This window comes from Mustela putorius, unplaced genomic scaffold (assembly GCF_011764305.1).
Source record: "Mustela putorius furo isolate JIRA1106 unplaced genomic scaffold, ASM1176430v1.1 tig00003899_pilon_pilon_pilon, whole genome shotgun sequence".
NCBI classification, from domain to species: Eukaryota; Metazoa; Chordata; class Mammalia; order Carnivora; family Mustelidae; genus Mustela; species Mustela putorius.
Genome location: NW_025422048.1, coordinates 20,010,457 through 20,031,504, shown reverse-complemented (window position 1 = coordinate 20,031,504; position 21,048 = coordinate 20,010,457). Strand labels below are relative to the sequence as shown.

The following is a 21,048-nucleotide window of genomic DNA, read 5'->3' as shown; positions in this document are numbered from 1 at the left end:
AATATGTGTCCAAGAGCTCAAAAGGGTGGACACAAAATCCCCTCGAGTGGATACAATGAGCAGGATGAGAATTTGACCCCTGGAGGGCATAGTTGTTCTCTAATCAAACAAAGCTAAATGAAAAAGGAGTGTGATTGGGGCGGCTGGGTGGCTTAGTCGGTTGGGTGTCCGACTCTTGATTTCAGCTTGGGTACTAACCTCAGGGTTGTGGGATAGGGCTCCTGTGTAGGGCTCTGTGCTCATGAGGTTATCTCCCTCTCCATCTCCCTCTCCCTCTGCTCCTCCCCCTGCTCGTGCTCTACTTTTTGAAGTAAATAAATAATTAATAAATAAATAAAAGCAAACTTCTTTCAAAAAAAAGTACTATGGGTGCCTGGGTGGCTCTGTTGGTTAAACGGCTGCCTTCAGCTCCGTTCATGATTTCAGGATCCTGGGATTGGGCCCATGTCGGGCTCTCTGCTCAGTGACAAGTCTCCTTCTCTTTCTTTCCCTCTGCTGCTCTCCCTGCTTGTGCTCTCTCGCTCGTGCTCTCTCTCTCTCTCAAATAAATGAATAAAATCTTTTTTTAAAAAAGGACTGTGGTTGTAACTGTCTTTTAAAAAAAAAGGTTTATTTATTCATTTATTTGAGAGACAGAGAGACAGAGAGTGCATGTGAGGCAGGGAGAGAGAAGCAGACTCCCTACTCAGCAGTCAGCCCAATGCAGGGCTTGATCCCAGGACCTCAGGATCATGACCTGAGCCAAAGGCAGACACTTAACTGACTGAACCACCCAGGCGCCCTGCAACTCTTTTTTTTTAATTATGTATATGAAGAATTATAACAAATGTTTATAAGAATTCTATTTTGATTGCGGGACTTTTGGGTGACTTTTTTCCCTTTCTTTCAAATTTTCTGTATTTTCCAAATTTTCTTTTATGTGGCTTTTAATTCTTTTTTCATGAAGAAGAAGGAGAATGTTCAGTTCTGCCTAATGCTCCTGAAGGATGCAGAAAAATAAAAATTGATTAAATGCCATTGGGTTCAGCCACTGAACAGTCACCCTGGCTGGAGGCCTTTCAGGGAACACAGGACAATGGATCTCAGAGAGGAAGGGCCAAGGCCATGGAGTTGAGAGCTGTCTGTCCAATATGGTGCCCACTAGGCATGGGTGACTATTTAAATGTGAATCTAAAATTTTTTCAAGATTAAAAGTCCAGTTCTTCAGTTGCGTTGGCCATAGTTCAAGTGCTCCATAGCCTCTTGTGACTAGTGGTCCTATACTGGACAGGACAAATACAGAACACTTCTAATATCTCAGGAAATTCCATTGGATTGTCCTTATCTAGAGCCAGATGTCCTGGATTTGAAACCAAGCTCTGCTACTTTAGCAGTGGGACCTTGGGAAAGCTACCTAATCTTGCTGGGCATAAGTTTCCTCATTTATAAAACGGGGGAGAGGGGTAAGTAAACAGATCAATGCACATAAAGCGTATAGAACGGGCCCAGTGTAGAGTCAGCTCTCATTGAGTGTTTGCGGTATCAGGGACTTCGAGGAGACTAGTAATGCTTTTATTGCTTAACCTGGATAGTGAGTTCATGGATGTTCATTTTATAATTATTCATATATAATGTATACATATACATAAATACATATGATTATACACTTTTTTGTATTAAAGACACATCTTTTAATACAAATGGTTTCCTAAAAAAGGGAGAGAAAGGAGGTGAGCATGTAAGCACAGATGGTGGAGACTGTGCTGATGAACAGTAAGGAGTTAAGAAGGTGGTCTTTTGAAGGAGGTAGGTAGAAGGGAGAGTGTTTTGGGGCTGGGGAGGCCTGAAGATGTTCTGGGTTGAGGAGAAATGTCTGGAAGGTCTGAAGGATTTAAGGGAGAGACACTAGAGGTGGCTAACAGTTTGAGGTCTTGGAGGCAGGAGAGACGAGATTAAGTACAGGTAGGAGATACCACTGGAAGGAAGAAGGACATTTCCTTGTCCCGGGTCAGCAGCGGGAAGGAAACAGGAACAGTGATGTCATCAGTAAAAGGGAGAAGGGAGGTACACAGAGGGTGTCCCTAGCTCTGAGTTTTTCTGTGAATTGGAGCAGAAGCTGTCTTCTGAGGGTGGAGAGGCAGGTGTGGGATCATGGGATCAGGAGGGAAGAAGAGCCCCCATAAAGAACAGTGACAGTTGCTGAGCAGACCAGAAAAGGCAAAAAAAAATGACTAGTAGTATCGAGAACCCCAGTGTGGTTAAATTCTTCTCCCCTTCTCTTCCCATGGTGCCTTCCGCCAGGCTTGGCACACCACAGGTGTTGGGTAAGAGAGCAACTTTAGGTGAAGACCCAGCGGCATAGAAAGTACAATGTGCCCAGAGCCCACTAGGGGGCAGCCTTGGGTAGGCCACTAGAGGTCAGATAAAGTTTTCGGTCCCCATGAGGATTCAGCACAGAGAGCATTAGTATTAGGCTCTCTGTATTGTATCATTACAAATAATCCAACTGGATCTCCTCTTGGTGAAGGTGGGAAGACGGCAGCCAGATAAGGTAGGGACAGGACTTGCCCACGTGATACTGTGGCAGCCCAACTGGGATCAGAAATCAGGACTCCTGACTCTGAATCTTTTGGTCCTTCTACCGTAGTTGGCTGCCTCTTCTCCAGTTTGTGGAAGGACAGGAGTGGAGGGTCACAGTGGGTGTGCCAAGACACCATCCAGTGGGTACAGCCAAGTGCACGGAAAACATGCTCTCTCAGCCCCAGTACAGAGCAAGATACGGAGCGGCGCGGCCCCAAGTGCTGCAAATCTGTCCTCCTTTTCACCTCCCCCCACCAGAGAACTGCATTTCCAGATCTGCATCCTCAGATTGAGGCTGAAAAGATGGTTCTGGAAGGGCCCATCAACCAGGCTAGAGACATGAGTCTGAAGGAGCCAGGGATTGGTCTTTGCCCTATGGGGCCACCTGGGAGAGCTGATGCTCACTATGTGGCTGTCCCGGCAACTTTCTCACTGTGACACTGCAGGTGACGGGAAGGGGGTAGACATGTGCATGAGGGTCTGTGTGTACCTCTGCATTCAGCCCGCATTGCTCACCGCCTGACAGCCTAGACACTGGGTTTTGCAGCCGTACGGCTGGCTTGGTGACAGCAGGTACCCCGTGACTGCACATGGAATGACCGCCCAGGGACTACTGACTGGCCGCATGAGGGACGAGCAGGTGCACTGTTTGGCTGGCACAGAGACCCAATGGCCTGGACCTAGTAGGTACTTGATCAGTACTTGCCGGAGGGCTAGTAGGGGGGTGCTGCCTAGCTTGCTCTCTGCCGGCCTGTCTGTGTCTGTCTGATCATCCGCCTGGCCAACCGGGCTGTGTTCTCTGGGGCCATACCTGGTGGATATCATCCATCCCGTTGCTTGCAAACTCAAAGATCAGGTCACTGGGCTGCAAGGTAATGGCCATACTGTCTTCTCAGAGAGCTGACAGCAGGACTCACAGGGCCCTCTGGAGCTGCGGGGGTGTTCTTGACCAGGAGATGCTATTCAGGTACCTTGGAACTTAGAGCCTCTATCCCGAGCCACAGTAAAATAAGGGGTGTGGAGAGCTGGAGTAGGCGGTGGCCTATGCCAGGTTCAAGGCTGCATGCTAAGGCTGGGCCAACCACGGGAGTCACCTAGGGAGAAGGGAGAGACAGGGGCAATGAGTAAGGCACTTTCCTGGATGTCTAGCCAACAGCCAGACTGCCAACAGGGGAGGATGATGGGAGAAGAAAGGAAGCAGGTTAAAAAAAAAGGGGGCAGGAAAAGGAGGAAGTTAACTGAGTTGCGTCCGGTGGGAAGTGGCCGAGCCTCGGTGTGGGTCTGTCAATATCGTCCGCACCTGAGCTGGCTGTGAAGACACACAGCCTCCTTCTGTGTTTTCTCCTGCCTCCTCAGAGGTGATAGGTAGAGGGACTCTGGGCTCTCTCCACCCTGAAGATTAATCCCCAGGGTGTGGCCACAGGGGAAATCAGGGCACTCCATCCGTCCCTATAGATGGGACAGTAGCATGAAGAATTCTTAAAATTCCCTTGGCTCAGAAAGAATCTTGTAGGGGAGGCTGTGGGTTAGGGACACATGGGGGTACCAGGTGCTCTTCCAGACCCTGCCTGGCTCCCTCTACCTTGGAACTGGTGGCCGCTTAGCTTCGAAAGGCAGAGTCTGTAGAGGAAGAAGCGTCTCACTGTGGGGTGTTATGCCAGCAGGGCCAGCGCAGGTCTGACCCTTCTCCAGGGGTGGGGACTCTCAGAATTGGTCACGCCCCCCAGAGAGCCCTGAGACAGAGGGACTGGTGGGTCATAGGCTTTGGGCATTTATCGCCACCCGGCCACCACTGCCCCCCGCTGGAGAGGATGGCTTCTGTGCCTTGTGTGGGTTCACGCTCTTGCCTGAGCTTTGCTTTCAGTTTCAAGACTGAACTGTCACCCTGGGAACTTGAGAGGAGCCTCAGCTCCGGGAGGGGCCCACAGAGCCTTCCTCATCCTCCAGGGCTGGCTCAGGCACCCCCCCCAACCTTTTCCAGGAAATCTGTCTGCTGCAGCCCACACATCTCCCCTGTCCCCCGTGAGGCACTGATAGCATGCCCCCTAGACACCTGCCGGGGCGCCGGGGGCCTCCAGCTGTTTGCTGTGGCCGACCAGTGCCTACCTCCCGAAGCCTAGCTCCCACCCTCACGGCCCTCCTGCCAGCCTGCTCTACTCCTCTCCTCTCGATCACGGGGCCTGCCACCCCCAGGTACCACAGCTTTGGCCCTTAGGGTTGTTTTTAATGGTATCCTCGTGTGTGTGGACATAGGGTGGGTCTACAAACAGCCCGGCGCAACCACGAATGCCTGAAGAACTCGGTCCACGCACCACAGCAGGAGCGACACATTTGACTCCTATCTCCTTGACACACCTTCCCTCCAGGTCTGGCAGTGCCAGGGTGGCAAAGCCTTCTTCTCCTGGCCCGGAAAGAAATGAGGAACTTCAGAGAGGGGGAAAAGGGGAGGAAAGGGAGGAGGACCACGGGTGACCTCTCTGATGACCGCTCTCCCCCACAGGAGACACCCAGGCCTCTCCCACTTCCTTTCCGTTAGCCCACAGGGCTGGCTCCGCCTGCTCCCCACCCCCACCCTCACCCCCGCACCTTTCCACCGGCCCCCCAACGCAAAACTTCAAGAAGTCGCTCCACTCAACCTGTCGGGTCTGAGTTTCCCTTTGGGTGAATGAGACAGCCCTGCTAGGACGAAGAGGAGGCCCTGGGGAAAACTCGGTCTGGCCCGAGTCCCACCCCTCCCACCCCACCCCACCCTACCCCCACCAGGCCCTGCCTATGACCCGGTCTCTCCGGTGGCCCGCCTGAGAAGCCTCCCAGGGCCATTTATGCTTGGAAGGTCTGTCTCCTCTAGCCAAAGCGCCCCTAGGCCCGCATTCCGCAGCTCCCCGCCCTCCCTCAGGCCGGCTGTCTGCCCCCAGGAAGCATTCTCATACTAATCAAATGAAAGGGATCACTTTCACCTAATCCCACTTTGTCTAAACACGAAACTCTGGTGTCTGCCCCCTCTCCCCCCAACGACGTCATTCCGAGGCAGCCCTTCCCTCCAGGTTTGCTCATTTCCCGCTTGTTTTCACAGATCAGCACTTCACGTTGGCGAGTTCACTGGTGCTCTCTGCCTACGGACCTTCCGTGCACCTTCCTGACCTCCCCCATGAGGCAGTGGCTCCCTTGAAGGCCAGGACGACTATGCTGGTCATCAGCAAAGCGTTAGCACCCCACACTGTGCTTCGCCTGTAGCAGACACTCGATTTATGTTCGCAGAACAAACACATGAATGAACTAATAAACGAACGAACGAACGAATGAATGAATGTTACTGGTCAGTCAGTACCGGTGAGGTGTATTTTCTGGGCAAGAAGTATAATCCACGTGGGGCACTCGCATGGCTCAGTCAGTTAGGCATCTGACTCTTGATTTCAGCGCAGGTCACTATCTCAGGGCTGTGAGGTTGAGTCCTGCCCGCAGGCTCCGTGCTCAGCAGGGAATCTGCTTTAACATTCCCTCTCTCCCTCTCCCTCTGCCTCTCCCCCTCCTTCCCTCTCTAAAAAACATATATCCCTGTATACATGGGTTGTGGGGTGGGTGTTGTGTGCCCTCTGTGTGTGTGTGTGTGTGTGTGTGTGTGTGTTACAGCTGTGTAGTTCTGCACTGTAATTTACCATGGGAGTTGTCACTGTGGGTGTGCAAACACACCACAGATTTACTTGCGTGCAGGGTGTGCTCGTGTGCCCCAAGCGTGAGGATGTGTGCACGAGGGCCTGTGTGTGTCAAAGGGCTGCCCTGGTCGGGCCAGCAGCGCCACAAAACTCCATCTTGGGCTCCTCCTCCTCCACGCCTGCCTTCGTGAGGAGGAGGAGGAGGACAGAGCCAAGCTGGTGCTGGCTCCAGCAAGCTGCGGTGAGGGGGGCTGGGACGGGCTGCCACTGTTGCTTCCCACTACCCAGGCCACCAAAAAGCCAAAATCCTATGCTTCCCGGGAAGAAAAATGCACCAGCCACAGAATATGGAGGTGGTGGAGGAGAAAAGGCAGCCCCACACCGTACTGGGTGGACGCCTTGGCCATAGGTGCAGAGAGCTTTGCAATAGCAGAAGAGACTAATCCGACTGCATTCTTTAAGTGTCCACACATCTAAGCATCTAAATTCAGGACCTGGTTGGTGCGGGTTCTGCCGACCCAGGGTTGGGGGCATTGCGAGACTGCTGCACCCAGGACCCAAGGCTGAGCCTGGTGTCCTGTTATGTCCAAACCTCCCGCCTCCAGCTAGGGGTTAGGAAGTAGCCATCCTGTTTTTGGCCAAGGCTAAGAAAACTCCCATCCAAGCCCCACCATGGAACCTTCCAGGCCAGAAAGTTTGCCCCTCCCCCCTCAGATGTTTGAGGATTTGAAAGTGAGAGGTGGGGAGAGGCTCATTTGCATGTTCACTCACTCTCCCCAGCAGAGGAGTGAACTACCCCCCAACTAAGTCCCTCAAAATAACCTCCCTCTCCCAGGAACCTGAAACCAAAAAAACCACCACCACAGAAGGCCCGCCCTGCTGGAGGCCAGAGAGGCCCACACCAGGGGCACTCCTCCCTAGTGTCCTCACAGACATGCTGAGACACAGCTTCAGTGGCCTAGAGCCCCGGACACCGCCTTGATGGTGAGCAGGGTGCTAGGTGGGTACACACAGACACTCGGTTCAAGTCACAGACGTGCCTGGGAAGTTCCCCACCCGCCCCATCCCTGTACAGATCACAGCTGGCTCCAGTCAGAGTCGGCTCCCAGGGTGGCAAGAGCTCCACTCCCTTCACTCCCCTGGAGGCCACAGCAGGATCCCTGGCTCCCAGGGCCTGTCCTACTTGCACTGAAAGCACAGTGTCTGGAGAGCAGATGGCCCCTGACACCGTGTGTGAGTGACTGCGTGCCACAGGAGGGAGCAAGCAAGCGACTGCAAATGCACACCTCGGGCTCCCTGTGGTTCTGACTGCATTTCAAAACCAAAATAGCCAAATAAAAGTGGTTTGGGCTGCTCCTGCGTCATCACAGCTGGGCCCCTTCAGATGTACAGACCCTTTCTGGGGCTGTCACTGGCGCAAGTCAGGCGGTGTCCAGCACCCACCCAACTGGACTCCTCTGCATAGAGGAAGCAGCCCCTATGTGAAAGCCACATCCACGGTCTCTGTGGAGCGAGTTTAAATCTACACCCAGTCAGCTGAGCCAGTGGCTCTCACAGAATTGCTAGTAACACCCGGGGCATTTCCACGCACGCCAGGAAACATGGGGGCTGATGGTCAGCCAGGCCACAAAGCAGAGTTCTCCTTCTCCAGTTCCTCATCCTCTCAGAGCCAGCCCTCACTCCTGAAATACCCAGTCCTCCATGAAACCTTTCTGGAATTCTCTGGAAAGGAAGTGACAATTTCCTCCATGCCATTTCCCACTCTCTCAACGCCCCTCCCTCACAACCACAAACAAAATGGAAACTACCCCAGGAACAGCTGTACCCTCTACTTAAAAACAGCCCCTCCTCTGGCTAATAGTCATCCAGAAGCAAATTTGCATGCTGTCCCACGTGACCAGTGGGCTGTATTTAAGAGCCAGAGGGCCAGAGCCAGGGGTCCAGGCTGTAGCCACGGACTGAGCAGAAGTAATCCACCGTGGGACTCCCCCACAGCCTTGACTCTGACCAGCGAGCAGAGCCCTCCTCCTTGAGCAGACGCCCAGTGAAGGGGCCCCAGCCACAACTATTTTGTCAGCTCCTTCTCCTCTATTCCTTTCTTTTCACCATCCCCTCCATTTGAGATGAAATCAGGAAGGGGGAGGAAAAAAATAAAGGTTTTGCAAGGCCCGTTGGTTGGGGTTTCTCTTTGCTTATTTACAAGAAACCCAGTTTCCTTCCTTGGCCCTGGGTCACTGCCTGCCTCCATTGTAGGGCTTGCCACAGCTCCGATGGTGAGGGAGGCCCAGAGCTCATCTCAAACTGCCCTCGTCCTTTGGCAGCCCTCTACCTTCCCAGGCCCTGAGCTGTCCCAGCCGAGGGGGCGATTAGGGCTGCAGGAGGGGGCAGCCCCCTTACCCTCTCTCCAGGAGACCCTAAGCTCGCCCCACTGTGGGCGCTGTCTAGGTTGCAGGGAGGAGGAAGGAAGCCCCCTCTCTCCTGGCTGTATCCCAACCAGCTGTGAGACCCTGGAAAAGTCAGCCATCTTTCTGGGCTGTGCTTTCTGTCATCCTTACAGTGGGGGAGGGCGGAGGGTTAAGCCAGCTTTAGCAGATGCTCACTGGGGAGTCTCGGGTGAATGAAGACGGTGGTGGGAAAGCACTCTGGAAATTAAAAATCACTCATCCATAAGATGAGTTTCAGGTGACCTCCCAGAGAGCAAAGGGGGCCTAGGGCCCCCGTGAAGCCCCCGGAAGTCCCCCGTTGGCTCCAGAACATAGACGGGGTGGGGCTGGAGGCTTCCAGTTGCTGGTGTAGTAGAGGCTGGCTCCTGGCAGGGGCTGCCCCCCCCCCGCAGAGAGGGACAGGCTGCTTTGCTTGGAGAGGGGCTCCCAGTCCCCAGTCCTCGTCACCTTCACCCCACCCCAGCCCTTGAGGTTGTGGTTATGTGGCAAGAGCTCTACAGAAGCCCCAGCAGGGGAGGAGGGTCGGGGTGGGGGGGTGGGGGGAAGGGTTACTGACAAAGTGAACCTATTTCCCCAGCTGACTCCCAGGGGCCTTGCCTGAGAAAGCCCAAAGAGCACCCCCTGGAGGTGCTTGCGGCCACCACATCCTCATCTCTACTGCTCCAGGGACCTGCCCACAGAGTCACAAAGCTCTTCTGGGAAGAGGAAGCCAGATCAATACAAGAATATGCTACAGAAAAGAAGGCAAAGCCTAGTCCAGAGCAGCTACTGAACCCCAGTATGGTGGGCCGCCAGCTACAGCTTAGGAGGGGACCCCAGAAGTTATGCAGATCATAAGGGCATGATCCTCTCCGTGAGAAGATCCAGTTTTGCCTTGGGGTTTGGCCAGGTGACCTTCTTCCTCTGTGAAACGGGGACATCCTCCCTAGCTCAAAGGGGTGTCGTGCAAGGCCAGTGAGTTAATGCACGTGAAAACTCGCTGTTAGTCTCAGACACGTTTTTCAATTTCCTGGCCTGATTTGCGTCCTTTTGACTACACTCACTCGTCAAATATTCAGCATCTCTTTACCTGGATGGACAGGAAGACAGGGACATGGAGATAACGGGGTGAGACGAAGGCGAGGGAGGACATGACCAACAACCATAAACCTCATGGGACAGAGAGGAAACCAGCTTGGCTATGGGGGAGAGAGACTGGCTGGGAGGTCAGGGAAATCCGCTGGGTAAGTGCAGAGGCCCAAGATCCACCAGGTGGTGGAATTTGAACTTAACATAGCTACTTGGAGTTCCTGGAGATTCTAGACCAAGGGAGGGGCCTAAGGCAAGCAGTTCTTTAGGCAGATCCGTTTGGTCTGAGTGTATGAGTGGAGGAGGTGGAAGGAGACCCGGTACGGCAGCTGGAACCCAGGAGGTGAGGCCCAGAGCCACCCAAGGGAATCAAATGGCAGAGTATAGGGTAATACAGTCGTTGTAGGGACCCCAAGATGTGGAGACTGCTCTTACTGTAAAGACTGCTAAAAGATAAGAAGTGATGGAAACAGGAAATACAGCAAGAAGATGAGCTCACCTTGGACCACTCTGAATTTGGGATTATCTTGAAAAACCCAGGTGAAAAAAAGAAGACCTGGAGAGTCATTTTGCCCCCCACCCCCACACACACACCATCAGCAGGAGGGACCTCTACAGGCCTTTAGTGGTCAAAGGAGCAGGCCTGGCCAGTGAGGCTGCCATCCCAGATACAAGACTGTGGCAGAAAGTGGCATGTGATGAATGAAAGGTGGCCTCAAACGGTACACACCCCACCCTTGCCCCCAGGAAGGCCTGCTTGCTTCCATGGGGGGGGGGTAACAGAAATACTGATCAGGGGGCACCTGGGTGGCTCAGTGGGGTGAGACTCTGCCTTTGGTCAGGTCATAATCTCAGGGTCCTGGGATCGAGTCCGTTATTGGGCTCTCTGCTTAGCGGGGAGCCTGCTTCCCTCTCTCTCTGCCTACTTGTAATCTCTCTCTCTGTGTCAAATAAATAAAAAAAAAATCTTTAAAATAAAAAAAAAGGAAACACTGACCAGAGACTAATTAAATTCATTAGTGGGCTTTTTAGAAGCGGGGCTAATCTGTGACTTGGCACCAACAGGATATTAAGTCAGATAACTTTTATTGAAGGGACAGTGTTCTTTGTCAAGGCCCCTGCCAGCCCGTGTCCTAGAAACTGATGCGGAGGCTCTTTGCTCAGGTCTGGGAATCCCCCAGACGGCAGGGGCTGGGCTGGGTTCGCTGCCTGCCTGGGTGCCCCTTCCAAATGTCCACCCCCAATACCCGCCCCACCACTACTGGCCACTTCCCAGGCCAACAAAAGCAAAGGACCATCCAGTGTTGCCTGCACACAGGGGAGCGTGCAGGACAGAGGTGGAAAAACAGCCCATCAGGGTGTGGGCAGCTTCAGCTCTGATGTCACCACGGACTCCTGGGGTTCCTCCTTCCCCCTCACCCACACTACTCAAAGCCTCTTCCTGACTCAGAGTCCCAGGATATCAAAGTTAAAAGGGACCTGAAAGATCAGGGCATTTATCCGTCCTATCATCCAACTGCAAACACCAAGCTCCCAAGGGAGGAAAAATGACTTGCCCAAGTTCACACAGCCAGTTGCTATGACTCCCAGGTGACCTTTCTTCTTCCCCTCCTCATTGTCTCTCGGTGTCCTCAATACAGCCAACCCTTTCCTCTGGTGAGAACAGACAGCAGCCAAAGACCCAGGGCTGGCAAATAACAATGAAGCCACACATGTGCAGAACACATTTAACTTTTGCAGCAACTTCCCCACCTCCGTGCCTTTGTTCACACCATGCCTTAGGCCTGCTGTGCCCTTCCCCAATTTCTGCAGCTCTAATTCCCACACAGTGGTCAAGATCTGAAGCAAATGTCACCTCCTTTTCACAGCCTTACCTGCTTCCTCCCCAACAAGTATATTCTCTCCCCCTCCTCCCGACACCTTCGATTTACTTCTTAGTTACTGAAGTACAGGTTGGCCAACTAGGGCTTGCATGCCAAATCCAGCGCACTGTCTATTTTGGATGGCCCATGAGCTAAGAATGGCTTTTACATTTTTTAATGATTAGGACAAAAAAATAAACAGACGAATAATATTTCATGCCACATGAGAATTATTCGAAGTTCAAATTTCTGTCCACAAATAAAGTTTTATTGGAGTGCAGCTACGCTCATTCGTTTTCCAATCATCTCTGACTGCTTTTGCATTGTAAGTTGAGTTGTGACAGAGTCCCTATGGGCCACAAAGCCTAAAATATTTACAGTCCATTTGCAGGAAAAGTTTACTGGCTCCTGGACTAAAGGCTTCACTCCCCTCCAGTGTGAATGGATGGATTAAGCTCATTTCTGAGAAGAACGTCATGGAGCACTCAGGAGCACCAGGAAGGATGCGTGGAACCACAAACACAAACTCGGCAGATTTTCATCAGAAAGAAAATCCTGACCGGGCTCTGCCCATGCTGGGACCTTGAGCAAGTCATTTCAGCTTTGTGGGCCTCAGTTTCCTCCGCTGCCCAGTGAGGGGGTTGGACTGGATGGTCTAAGGCCCTTTCTAGCCCTGTGAGTCACAAGTCAGCAATTTATTGCATTTCCAACTCACACAGTTCTGAGCAGACACAGTCCTGATGATCCTCTCTCAGAGTTAAGAGCTTACAGAAGGCTCCCCTGCCCAACTGTGGTTTTCCGTTGCCATTGTGGGCCCCCCTCACCCCATACTCACCTGCCCCTCCCCACCCTTCCCTTCTCGCTGACCTGTCTGCCCTTCTTTCTGAAGTCCTCTCCCATCAAAATAGAGATGGCTTCCTCTGAGAGCCATGCCCCCTCCCCAGCCCCTCTGACCTGGTGGGCCAGAAGCATCCATTTTTGTGGGGGCGGAGCCAAGGGAAAGAAGGGTGCTCAGCTCTCCCCAGCCTCCCAGGACCCACGTAGACAAGCAGTCAAGTAGGGGATAGGGCCAGCTCTCACCGCACCCCTGCTCTGCCAGAGGAAACAGCCCCTCTCTGCCACTTCCTGTCCCAGGGGTTTCAGCAGTTTCCCCTTCAGGGCCTGCAGGCCCTCCTGCCCCGCCCCTGCCCCACACAGGTCAGAGAGTGCAGAGAGGGGAGGGGCCCTGCGGGGGAGGGGGGAGGATCCCTCACAGGAAGGCTGAGGAGACAGCTGTCTACACAAGGGGACGCCCCAACAGCTCCACTGCCAGCTTGCCTGGGCTGGGGGACTTGGGACTGGGAGGGAGCTGGGGCTGTCTCCGCCAAACCCTCTCCTGTTAGAGGATGAGGAGAAGGGGGTTTATCACCTTACTTAGCTATCGCCTTGAGGAGGCGGGTGCAGAATGAGCCTGGCCTTCCAGGACTGGATGAAAAGACTGGACTGTGTGCTCAGGGCAATGTCCACCTGGGCTGAGGATGAGCCCCGGGTGGCTCAGGATGGAGGGATGGACTGTGGCAAGAGCCTGGGAGAAAGCAGGCCGACTGTAAGGGTTAACTGGGAGGGGCAGGTGACACTGAAAGCAACTTGACAATTTTGCATAATTATGTCCTCAGCACCAATGGACAGAGACAACAATGGAGAGCAAAGTATTACAGTACATGTGGGTCAAGGGTAGCGGCATTTTCTGGGTGATGGAACAGGAAGCTATCACATTCCAGAGCTGCTAGTGATTTGGTGTCGTGACTTGTACTTGTAAATACCTCCCAGTTGCCCTTGCAAGGTTGGAGCTCCTAGCACTGGGGCTATGTGCCCGACAGGGATCCTGCAGGCATGTGACCATCTCTGCCAGGCCTTCCCAAGGCAAAGGGTCAGAGGAGCAGTAGAAGCCTGAGGCCCTGGACCTCTGCCTAGCTGCCGGTCCTCCTGAGGACAGGTTACAATTACATGGTAATAGTCCTAGAAGCCCTGATGCCTGGGATGGGGTCCTAGGAGTGGAAAGACACAATCTTTCTGGTCCCCCCTATGGTAATATTGTTCCGTGAGGTCCAAGCAGCAGTAGGAAAAGCTAAGAGAACCCCTAGACATGATGGTACTGGGTGAGCCAACAAAAAATGGATGGGAAGATGGTCTTGATACCTCTCAGTTCTAGAGGTCATCCTCTTGCGACTTCGGCTGAGAGCCCTGCCCGGGCACGCCTCCTGTCTCAAGAACAGAGTCTCTCTTTTCCCCATCCCCTCGCCCTCCACACACCCCTCCCAGGGCAAATAGGACCCAGTGCCCCAGTGATAGGGCCCCACACAGGCCTGCTTCTTCAGCCCTGCAATTTGGAGTAAATACTGCAAATCCACAGCTGGCATGGGGGACACCAAGAAGGCCTTGGAGACAACATCTGGATATGCACCTGGGATTCTGCCAGCCCCTCCCTACATCTGGAGTGCAAACCCAGGCCCAGGGTTTGGTTACAAGCCCGACTCAAAGCTGGTGGCACGTGTTTGGAAAGAGCATCTAGTCTGGGTGGAGGGGGTGGAAGCACTTGAGATCAGTGCCAGCTCAGGGCAAGTGCTTGTGGGGCTGGCACAGATCTGAGCTAGTGCTGGGCCTGGGATGGTGGGTGTGGCCACTGTGGCCTCACCATGGGCCCGTTGGGGGAGGAGCAGAGGGGTGTGGGTATTGTGTAAATGTGGGTAAGATTTTCTTTTGCGCCCTCTGACAGCACTTCAAGTTGTTCCCTCTGCATCTGGAGAAAGGGGCCAAACTGTAAAAATTACAGGGTGGGGGCGCCTGGGTGGCTCAGTGGTTGAAGCCTCTGCCTTCGGCTCGGGTCATGATCTCGGGGTCCCAGGATGGAGCCCAGCATAGGGCTCTCTGCTCAGTGGAGAGCCTGCTTCCCCTCCCCCTCTCTGCCTACTTGTGAACTTTGTCTGTCAAATAAATAAATAAAATCTTTAAAAAAAATTACAGGGTGGTGCGCAGGGAAGGTGGCTGGGATTTATACCTGCTGGGTACAAGCTGTGGAATCGGTGTGCCAAGCACTTCATCTAGGCTATCTCCTTTAATTCTTACAACATCCTTACAAAGTAGCTAGTCACTGGCAGAGCTGGGGACAGAACCCAGGTTTATTTCCAACTACTATGCTCTCTGAACTTTGTTTTCAGTGAGATCTCTTTTGGTAATAATCCTGTTTTAATAGTTCCGTTTTAAAAACAGCAGAAGTGAGGCTCAGAAAAGATTAGGTAACATGACCAAGGTCATACCGCCCGTCCAGAATGGAAGCAGACCTTTTCTCAGGCGGCGGAGAAGATGGCGGATGTTCGAACAGAGGGGTGCCTACCAAAAGCGGCTGGCTGTCTTTCAAAACAAGAAGAGGGTCCTGCTTGGAGAAACTGGCAAGAACAAACTCAAGTCCTGCGATATTACAAAAACATTAGTCTGGGCTTCAAGATGCCCAAGGAGGCCACTAAGGGCGACTATGCTGGTAAGAAATGACCCTTTCCTGTTAATGTCTCCACCTGACCAAGATGAAAATGAGATGCAGAGGACCACTGTCATCCACCAAGACTACTCCCATTACATCCGAAAGTGCAGCTGCTGTGAGAGATGCCACAAGAACGTGTCTGTACACCAGTGCCCCACTTCAGGGACCTCCAGACTGGTGATACTGTTCCAGTGGGTGAGTGTCAACCCTTGCGCAAGACTGTGCTCTTCAACGTGCTGAAGGTCAGCAAGGCTGCCGGCTCCAAGAAGCAACTCCAGAAGTTCTAAGACTAGACATCTGCCCATACCTCTGGACAAAATTTATTTTCCTAGTTAATAAATAAATAAATAAATAAATGAGGCAGAACTCAAACCCAGGCTGTGTGCCTTCGATATCAAAGTCTAGGCCTTCCCCACGGCCCCATGCTGGTGACCATTTGCTCAGATCCCTAGCTCAGTGCTCACTCACAACACACAACTTTGAAGGTTCAGAACCTCTGTGATGCTCCTTCAACGAAAGCTTCCCAGGTCTGTGACCCACCCCCTCCTCTACGGCCTCAATCCCAATCAAAGCTCCATCGAAGAAGTGATCCCTAACATTCTGGGCCAAGTCTGCACCAAAATGGTGACAAAGCTGAGCCAGCTATGAAGGAAGGGGAAGTGGAATGGGAGGATTCCAGCTCTACTGATGAAGGACGCTGACTCTATTCCACCTTAAGGGGCCTACCATTTCCAGAGAGTTCCTGGATCCAGACCTGGGGTGGCCATGTCATGGCCCTGCCCCATAAATATACACTTGCTCTCAGTTTACACATAATGTTAGTCTGGGTTCTTATCTCTCGGGGTACTGATTCACATGTTTATTCAAATATTTATGGAAAGTCAGCCCTGAGCACCTCATAGATGGCAGGCCCATGGCCAGGGGCTTATCGCCAGGCCCACCCTATTCTTCTCAAGGTAGACTGAGGTAGATTCTCTTCCTAAGTTCCCGGTAAGCTGGGTTATCCCATCTACCTAACCGATTGCTGGTTTTTTTTCTCCCCAAAATATATCTGTACCAAATATCTCTTATTTGGCCTAGAGGTTGGCAGAAAATGGGGAGTGACTGGTTAATGGGTACAGAGTCTCTTTATGGAGTGATGACAACATTCTATAATGCATTGTAGTGACGGAAGTAAAATTCTGTGAATATACTGAAGCCAATGAACTGTATACTTTGAGTATATAACTTAATTGTATGGCAATGAATTAAATTGAATTAAACTGCTATTCGTTATTATTTCTATTTTTTTTATTTGGGGGGGCAGGGGCAGAGGGAGAGAGAGAATCCTTAAGCAGGCTCCACACCCAGCGCAGAGCCTGATACAGGGCTCAATCTCAACGACCCTGAGATCATGACCTCAGATGAAATCAAGAGTCGGACCCTTAACCAAGTGAGCCACCCAGACGCCCCTAACTAAACCGTTATTTAAAACAAACAAACAAAAATGAGGCCCAGAGAGAGGCAGCAGCTCACTCAAGGCCACATGCAAGTTGACAGAGCAGTTCAGGCCACACTCCAGATGTCCAATTTCTGATTTTGAGGATCTCTTCTATCAGCCTCCCCATGGCCCTAAGCAAGGATAAATGCTGAGGCTGAGCGAGTGTGCAAAGCAGGGCCACCTGCATGCATGCGGGCTGGTGGTTGGGCCTAAAGCAACAGGGTAGGCAGTGGAAAATGCTATAGACCACGGGCTTCAATTTAGGTCTGCCATGAGCATCACCAAGTGCCCCTTTCTGGATCCCAGTGTCCCCGTCTGAAAAGTCAAGCAGTTGAGTCTGGTGTTCCCTTGCGAAAGGCCCCATGAGCTCCAACCCTCTGAGGTTCTTTTTTTTTTTTTTTTTAAGATTTTATTTATTTATTTAACAGAGAGAGAGATCACAAGTAGGCAGAGAGGCAGGCAGAGAGAGAGAGAGAGGAGGAAGCAGGCTCCCTGCTGAGCAGAGTGCCTGATGCAGGACTCGATCCCAGGACTCCAAGATCATGACCTGAGCCAAAGGCAGAGGCTTAACCCACTGAGCCACCCAGGCACCGCAAGACCCCCTGAGGTTTTAATTAGAAAGTCCTCCAAGGTGGAACAAAAAGGTGTGTCAAATATGTGCTGCTTCTCAGAGGGCTACAGGAGGTTCTAGACATAATTGGGCGTTCCAATCGTTGCTCCTCACTGATAGTGACGACCAGGACTTTCCTGTAAGAGTCAAATTCTCTTGGACAATTCCACTACTAAGTTTCCCCAAGGTCTGGCATGTGGGGAGCTCAGTCCTGATTTCCCCCCACCAGCAGTGTTCAGGGATAGAAGAACCCATAATAGAGACCCATTTATCATGTCCTTTGGCAATGTGGAGTACCAGGTTCTCCGCCTGGTGCCCAGGCAGCCCCACCTTGTGTTGAACTTGCCTCCTTGGTGGAGGGAGTGATCGCTAATGGCCACTGGTCTAGCCCCCGCTGGACAGGATGTTTCCACATCAAGCCCCACTTCCTGCCGCTAGCCCTGGGCTCCGGTTCCCCCCTTCTCCTGCCATCTGGTCGCCTGCCCTCTGCCCCCTCCCCTTGCTGGGTGTTTACAGGCTGTCTTATCAGCATGGGGAATCTGGGCCTCACCCAGCTGGCTGCCCTGCCCCGCCCAGCCCAGACAGCCTCCCCAGGGCCCTACCTGCTGTGGTTTCATCACTACAGGCACTATAATCTGGAACCCCCCTTTCACCCCTAGCCGGCAGGGGGTGTGGATGAAGGCTTGCTGCCTGCCAGAGTGAAACCTGAATATTCATAGCGCTTTATCCGCCTTGCCCCAGCTGGGGGAGGGCATGCATTCTTTGTACATTGTCATCATCTCTATCTGCAGGCTATGGGGACAGGAATGAGGTGCTTGGGTCACTGAGAAGGATAACTTTGGCCTGGAGGCCTTGACGGCTCTTCTGTTCTCAACCACCAAGAGATGAGCAGCGGCAAGGCTAGGCTCTGAGAGCACAAGCAGGTTTTCTGTTTTTCTAACTGGAAGTACTGTAAACTGTCCGAGCTCAAGGTGGGACAGAATGAGGGGCCACAGGCTGACTGTGGTGGAGGGGGAAAGGCTAGGGAATCTGTGGGCACAGCCTCGGCCAATCCATGCCTACTTCGGAGTCTCATGATCCCCACACCAAAGGCTGGGATAAGGCCAGAGCTAACCACTGAGCAAGTCCAACGACTTTCCCGGGGGACACAAGGGCTTAGGTTTTTCCATCAAATAAGTTTGAACCAAGGAGGGAGACAGGGATGGGGACAGCAGGCAAACGAACACGCTGCAGGTGACGGACACACCTTGTGGCACTTTGGGCGAAGATCCCGAAAGTGTAAATTCTGACCTGTCCAGAAGCAGGTCTCACAGGGCCAGGGCCTGCTTGCTAAAGCCAACCAAGCCACACAGCAGGAATCGAAGCCACACTCCCAACCCAGGGCATCTTTCAGGAGCTTCCATGTTGCTTGCTGATAAATCAAGGAAAATATATTTAGGCGGCAGATTGCAACATTCGCACTTAGGATAAAATGCCACACTTCATAGAAATTTATGAGATTGTGTCCTTCTAGGCCTCTAGGATATAAATCAATGGTTTGGGGCACTTTGGTGGGAAAGTTTGGAAAACCTCTGCTAAGGCAATTTTGCCATTAATGGGCTATGTAACCACAGGCATACCAAGTCACATGGCTCTCCCAGTCTTGGGCCTCCTGCCCCCCACTCCACTACAGACCTCGTGCTACCCGTAGCTCCTGTGACTGACCCTAGTAGCAGGCCACCATCCCCGCTCCCCTGGAATGACTTCCCCACCACTCTGAAATCACAAACCATTTAATGTTAATGTGTTAGTGAGTGATATTAGGTTAATGTGTCGCCTCTCTCCTTAACACATTTTCTCTGACAAAGGCCATCTGGAGCTACCCTTGTCTTAGTCTAGAGAGTGTCTCCGGGGCAACCGTGGGGCAGCCCAGCAGGTCTGTGAGGCAGGTGGGTATTCTCAGTGGTCTGCCTTACCTCACACCACCAGCCACAGAGCGATCTGGCCCTTACCACCTACTCCCCCCGCCTGTGGGCCCCGTTAGGAAGCTGTATGGAGTGGACGTGCAAGTCTTCGAAACCTAACAAGTAGGCCGGGTGCAGCAGAAAGCCCACTGACCGGATGTGAGGGAGATGAAGTTCCAGTCACAGCCCTGCCTCTGCCCAGCTCCTCCCTCTGAGCTGGCGCCAACTCCTACTCCAGGGCACACATTCAGATCTGGCCGTGGCCATGCCAGCTGCACTCGGCCGAGCTTTACAGTCCGAACTCATCTGCTTGGTTTCCAAAGGTCCTTCACAGTCTGACCCCACCCTACCTACTCAGCCTTGTTTCCCATGATTTCCCAACTCAAGCCTGGGCTTGAAGCCCAGTGGTCTCCTCATGGTCCCCTGAGGGAACATTCCAGGCTCATTCACAGAGTTTCTCAGGCCAGCCATGCCCTTGCTGCTCTGTTTTGGTTAATCAAATAATGCCCATACAGCAAGGTCCCCACCAAGGTCCCCAGACCCATGGAGCTGGTTACACCCTGAGAAGTAGAGTGCACAGCTATGGAGCCCCCTTTTCGAAATGCTGATAGCCCAGATTTGACCACGAGATCTCGTCACACCACACAGGCTTGAACTGCTCTTTAATTATTTCATGCGCCGTCCAATCCATGGGACCAAGGCCTAGCTCTTCTTCTGATTCTACCACAGGTCTGGGCATTCATGAATTAAGTTCATATAAAGTCTCTGTCCAAGGGAGATCTCTAGAATAGACACCCCAGGTCCTGACAGATGTGAGAGCTACAATCTAAGGGTGGGGCTAGGGATGGAGTTGGGGGACAAATGTCCCCAGCCCCCAACATTACTTGTCCTCTCCGGCTCCCTGTCTGTGTTTGGGGAAACATATACCAGCAAGGGTCATTTATTCCAAGCTGCATCGAGAAGGTGGTTCATGATCAATCGGGTCATCTCCCTTTGTACAAAACCACACTGTTTCCACCCTGGGAATATTAGGTGCTGATCTGATCACTGCACTCTCTGGAAAAGATTTCACGATTCTGGATCAGGTCTAAGACAGAAAATGATTCAGCAAAACAGGGTGTGTGGGGTGTCTGGGTGGCTCAGTTGGTTAGGAGTCTCTTTTTCTTTTTTAAGATTTTATTTATTTGAGAGAGAGCACAAACGGTGAAGAGCAGAGGGAGAAGCGTGAGCAGGGAGCCTGACGTGGGACTGGATCCTAGGACTCCAGATCATGACCCGGATGAAGGCAGACACTAATCTACTGAGCTGCCCAGGCGCCCTAGGAGTCTGACTCTTGATTTTGGCTAGGGTCATGATCTCAGAATCTTGCGATCAAGCCCCGTGACGGGCTCCATGCTCAGTGGGGAGTCTGCTTGAGATTCTCAATCCCTCTCCTTTTGCCCCCACCCCTGGCTTGCATGCTCACTTACTCTCTCTAGAAAAAAATAATAATAAATAAATCTTGGGGCACCTGGGTGGCTCAGTGGGTTAAAGCCTCTGCCTTTGGCTCAGGTCATGATCCTGGGGTCCTGGGATTGAGCCCCGCATCAGGCTCTCTGCTCGCGGGGAACCTGCTTCCCCGCCTCTCTCTCTGCCTGCTTCTCTGCCTACTTGTGATCTCTCTCTCTCTCTCTCTGTCTAATAAATAAATAAAAACCTTTAAAAAATAAATCTTTAAAGAAAAAAGAATGGGGTGTGAGTATAACTATATGAAGAAAAGATTTTCATTTTTTTTAAGATTTTATTTATTTATTTATTTGAGAGAAGGAGAGAAAGAGCAAAAGCAGGGGGAGGGGCAGATAAGCAGACTCCCCATTGAGAACAGAGCTTGAGGTGGGGTTTGATCCTAGGACCCCAAGATTATGATCAGAGC

General features: G+C 52.3%; 1 protein-coding gene and 1 pseudogene across 4 annotated transcripts in view; one reads left to right on the top strand and one right to left on the bottom strand.

The window, feature by feature from the left end:
- Window positions 1-21,048, bottom strand: part of ELF4 (E74 like ETS transcription factor 4) — a 41,718-nt gene that overhangs the window by 10,391 nt on the left and 10,279 nt on the right. For 2 of the 4 annotated variants that reach the window (XM_004780551.3, XM_004780552.3), the window contains exon 2: window positions 3,371-3,653. In XM_004780551.3, the coding sequence (XP_004780608.1) occupies window positions 3,371-3,442 (72 nt within the window). In that variant the 5' untranslated portion in view covers window positions 3,443-3,653. The remainder of the gene's footprint in view (window positions 1-3,370; window positions 3,654-21,048) is intronic. The other 2 variants (XM_013050008.2, XM_013050009.2) reach the window with 2 other exon arrangements.
- On the top strand, window positions 14,929-15,390 carry LOC123388497 (annotated as a pseudogene).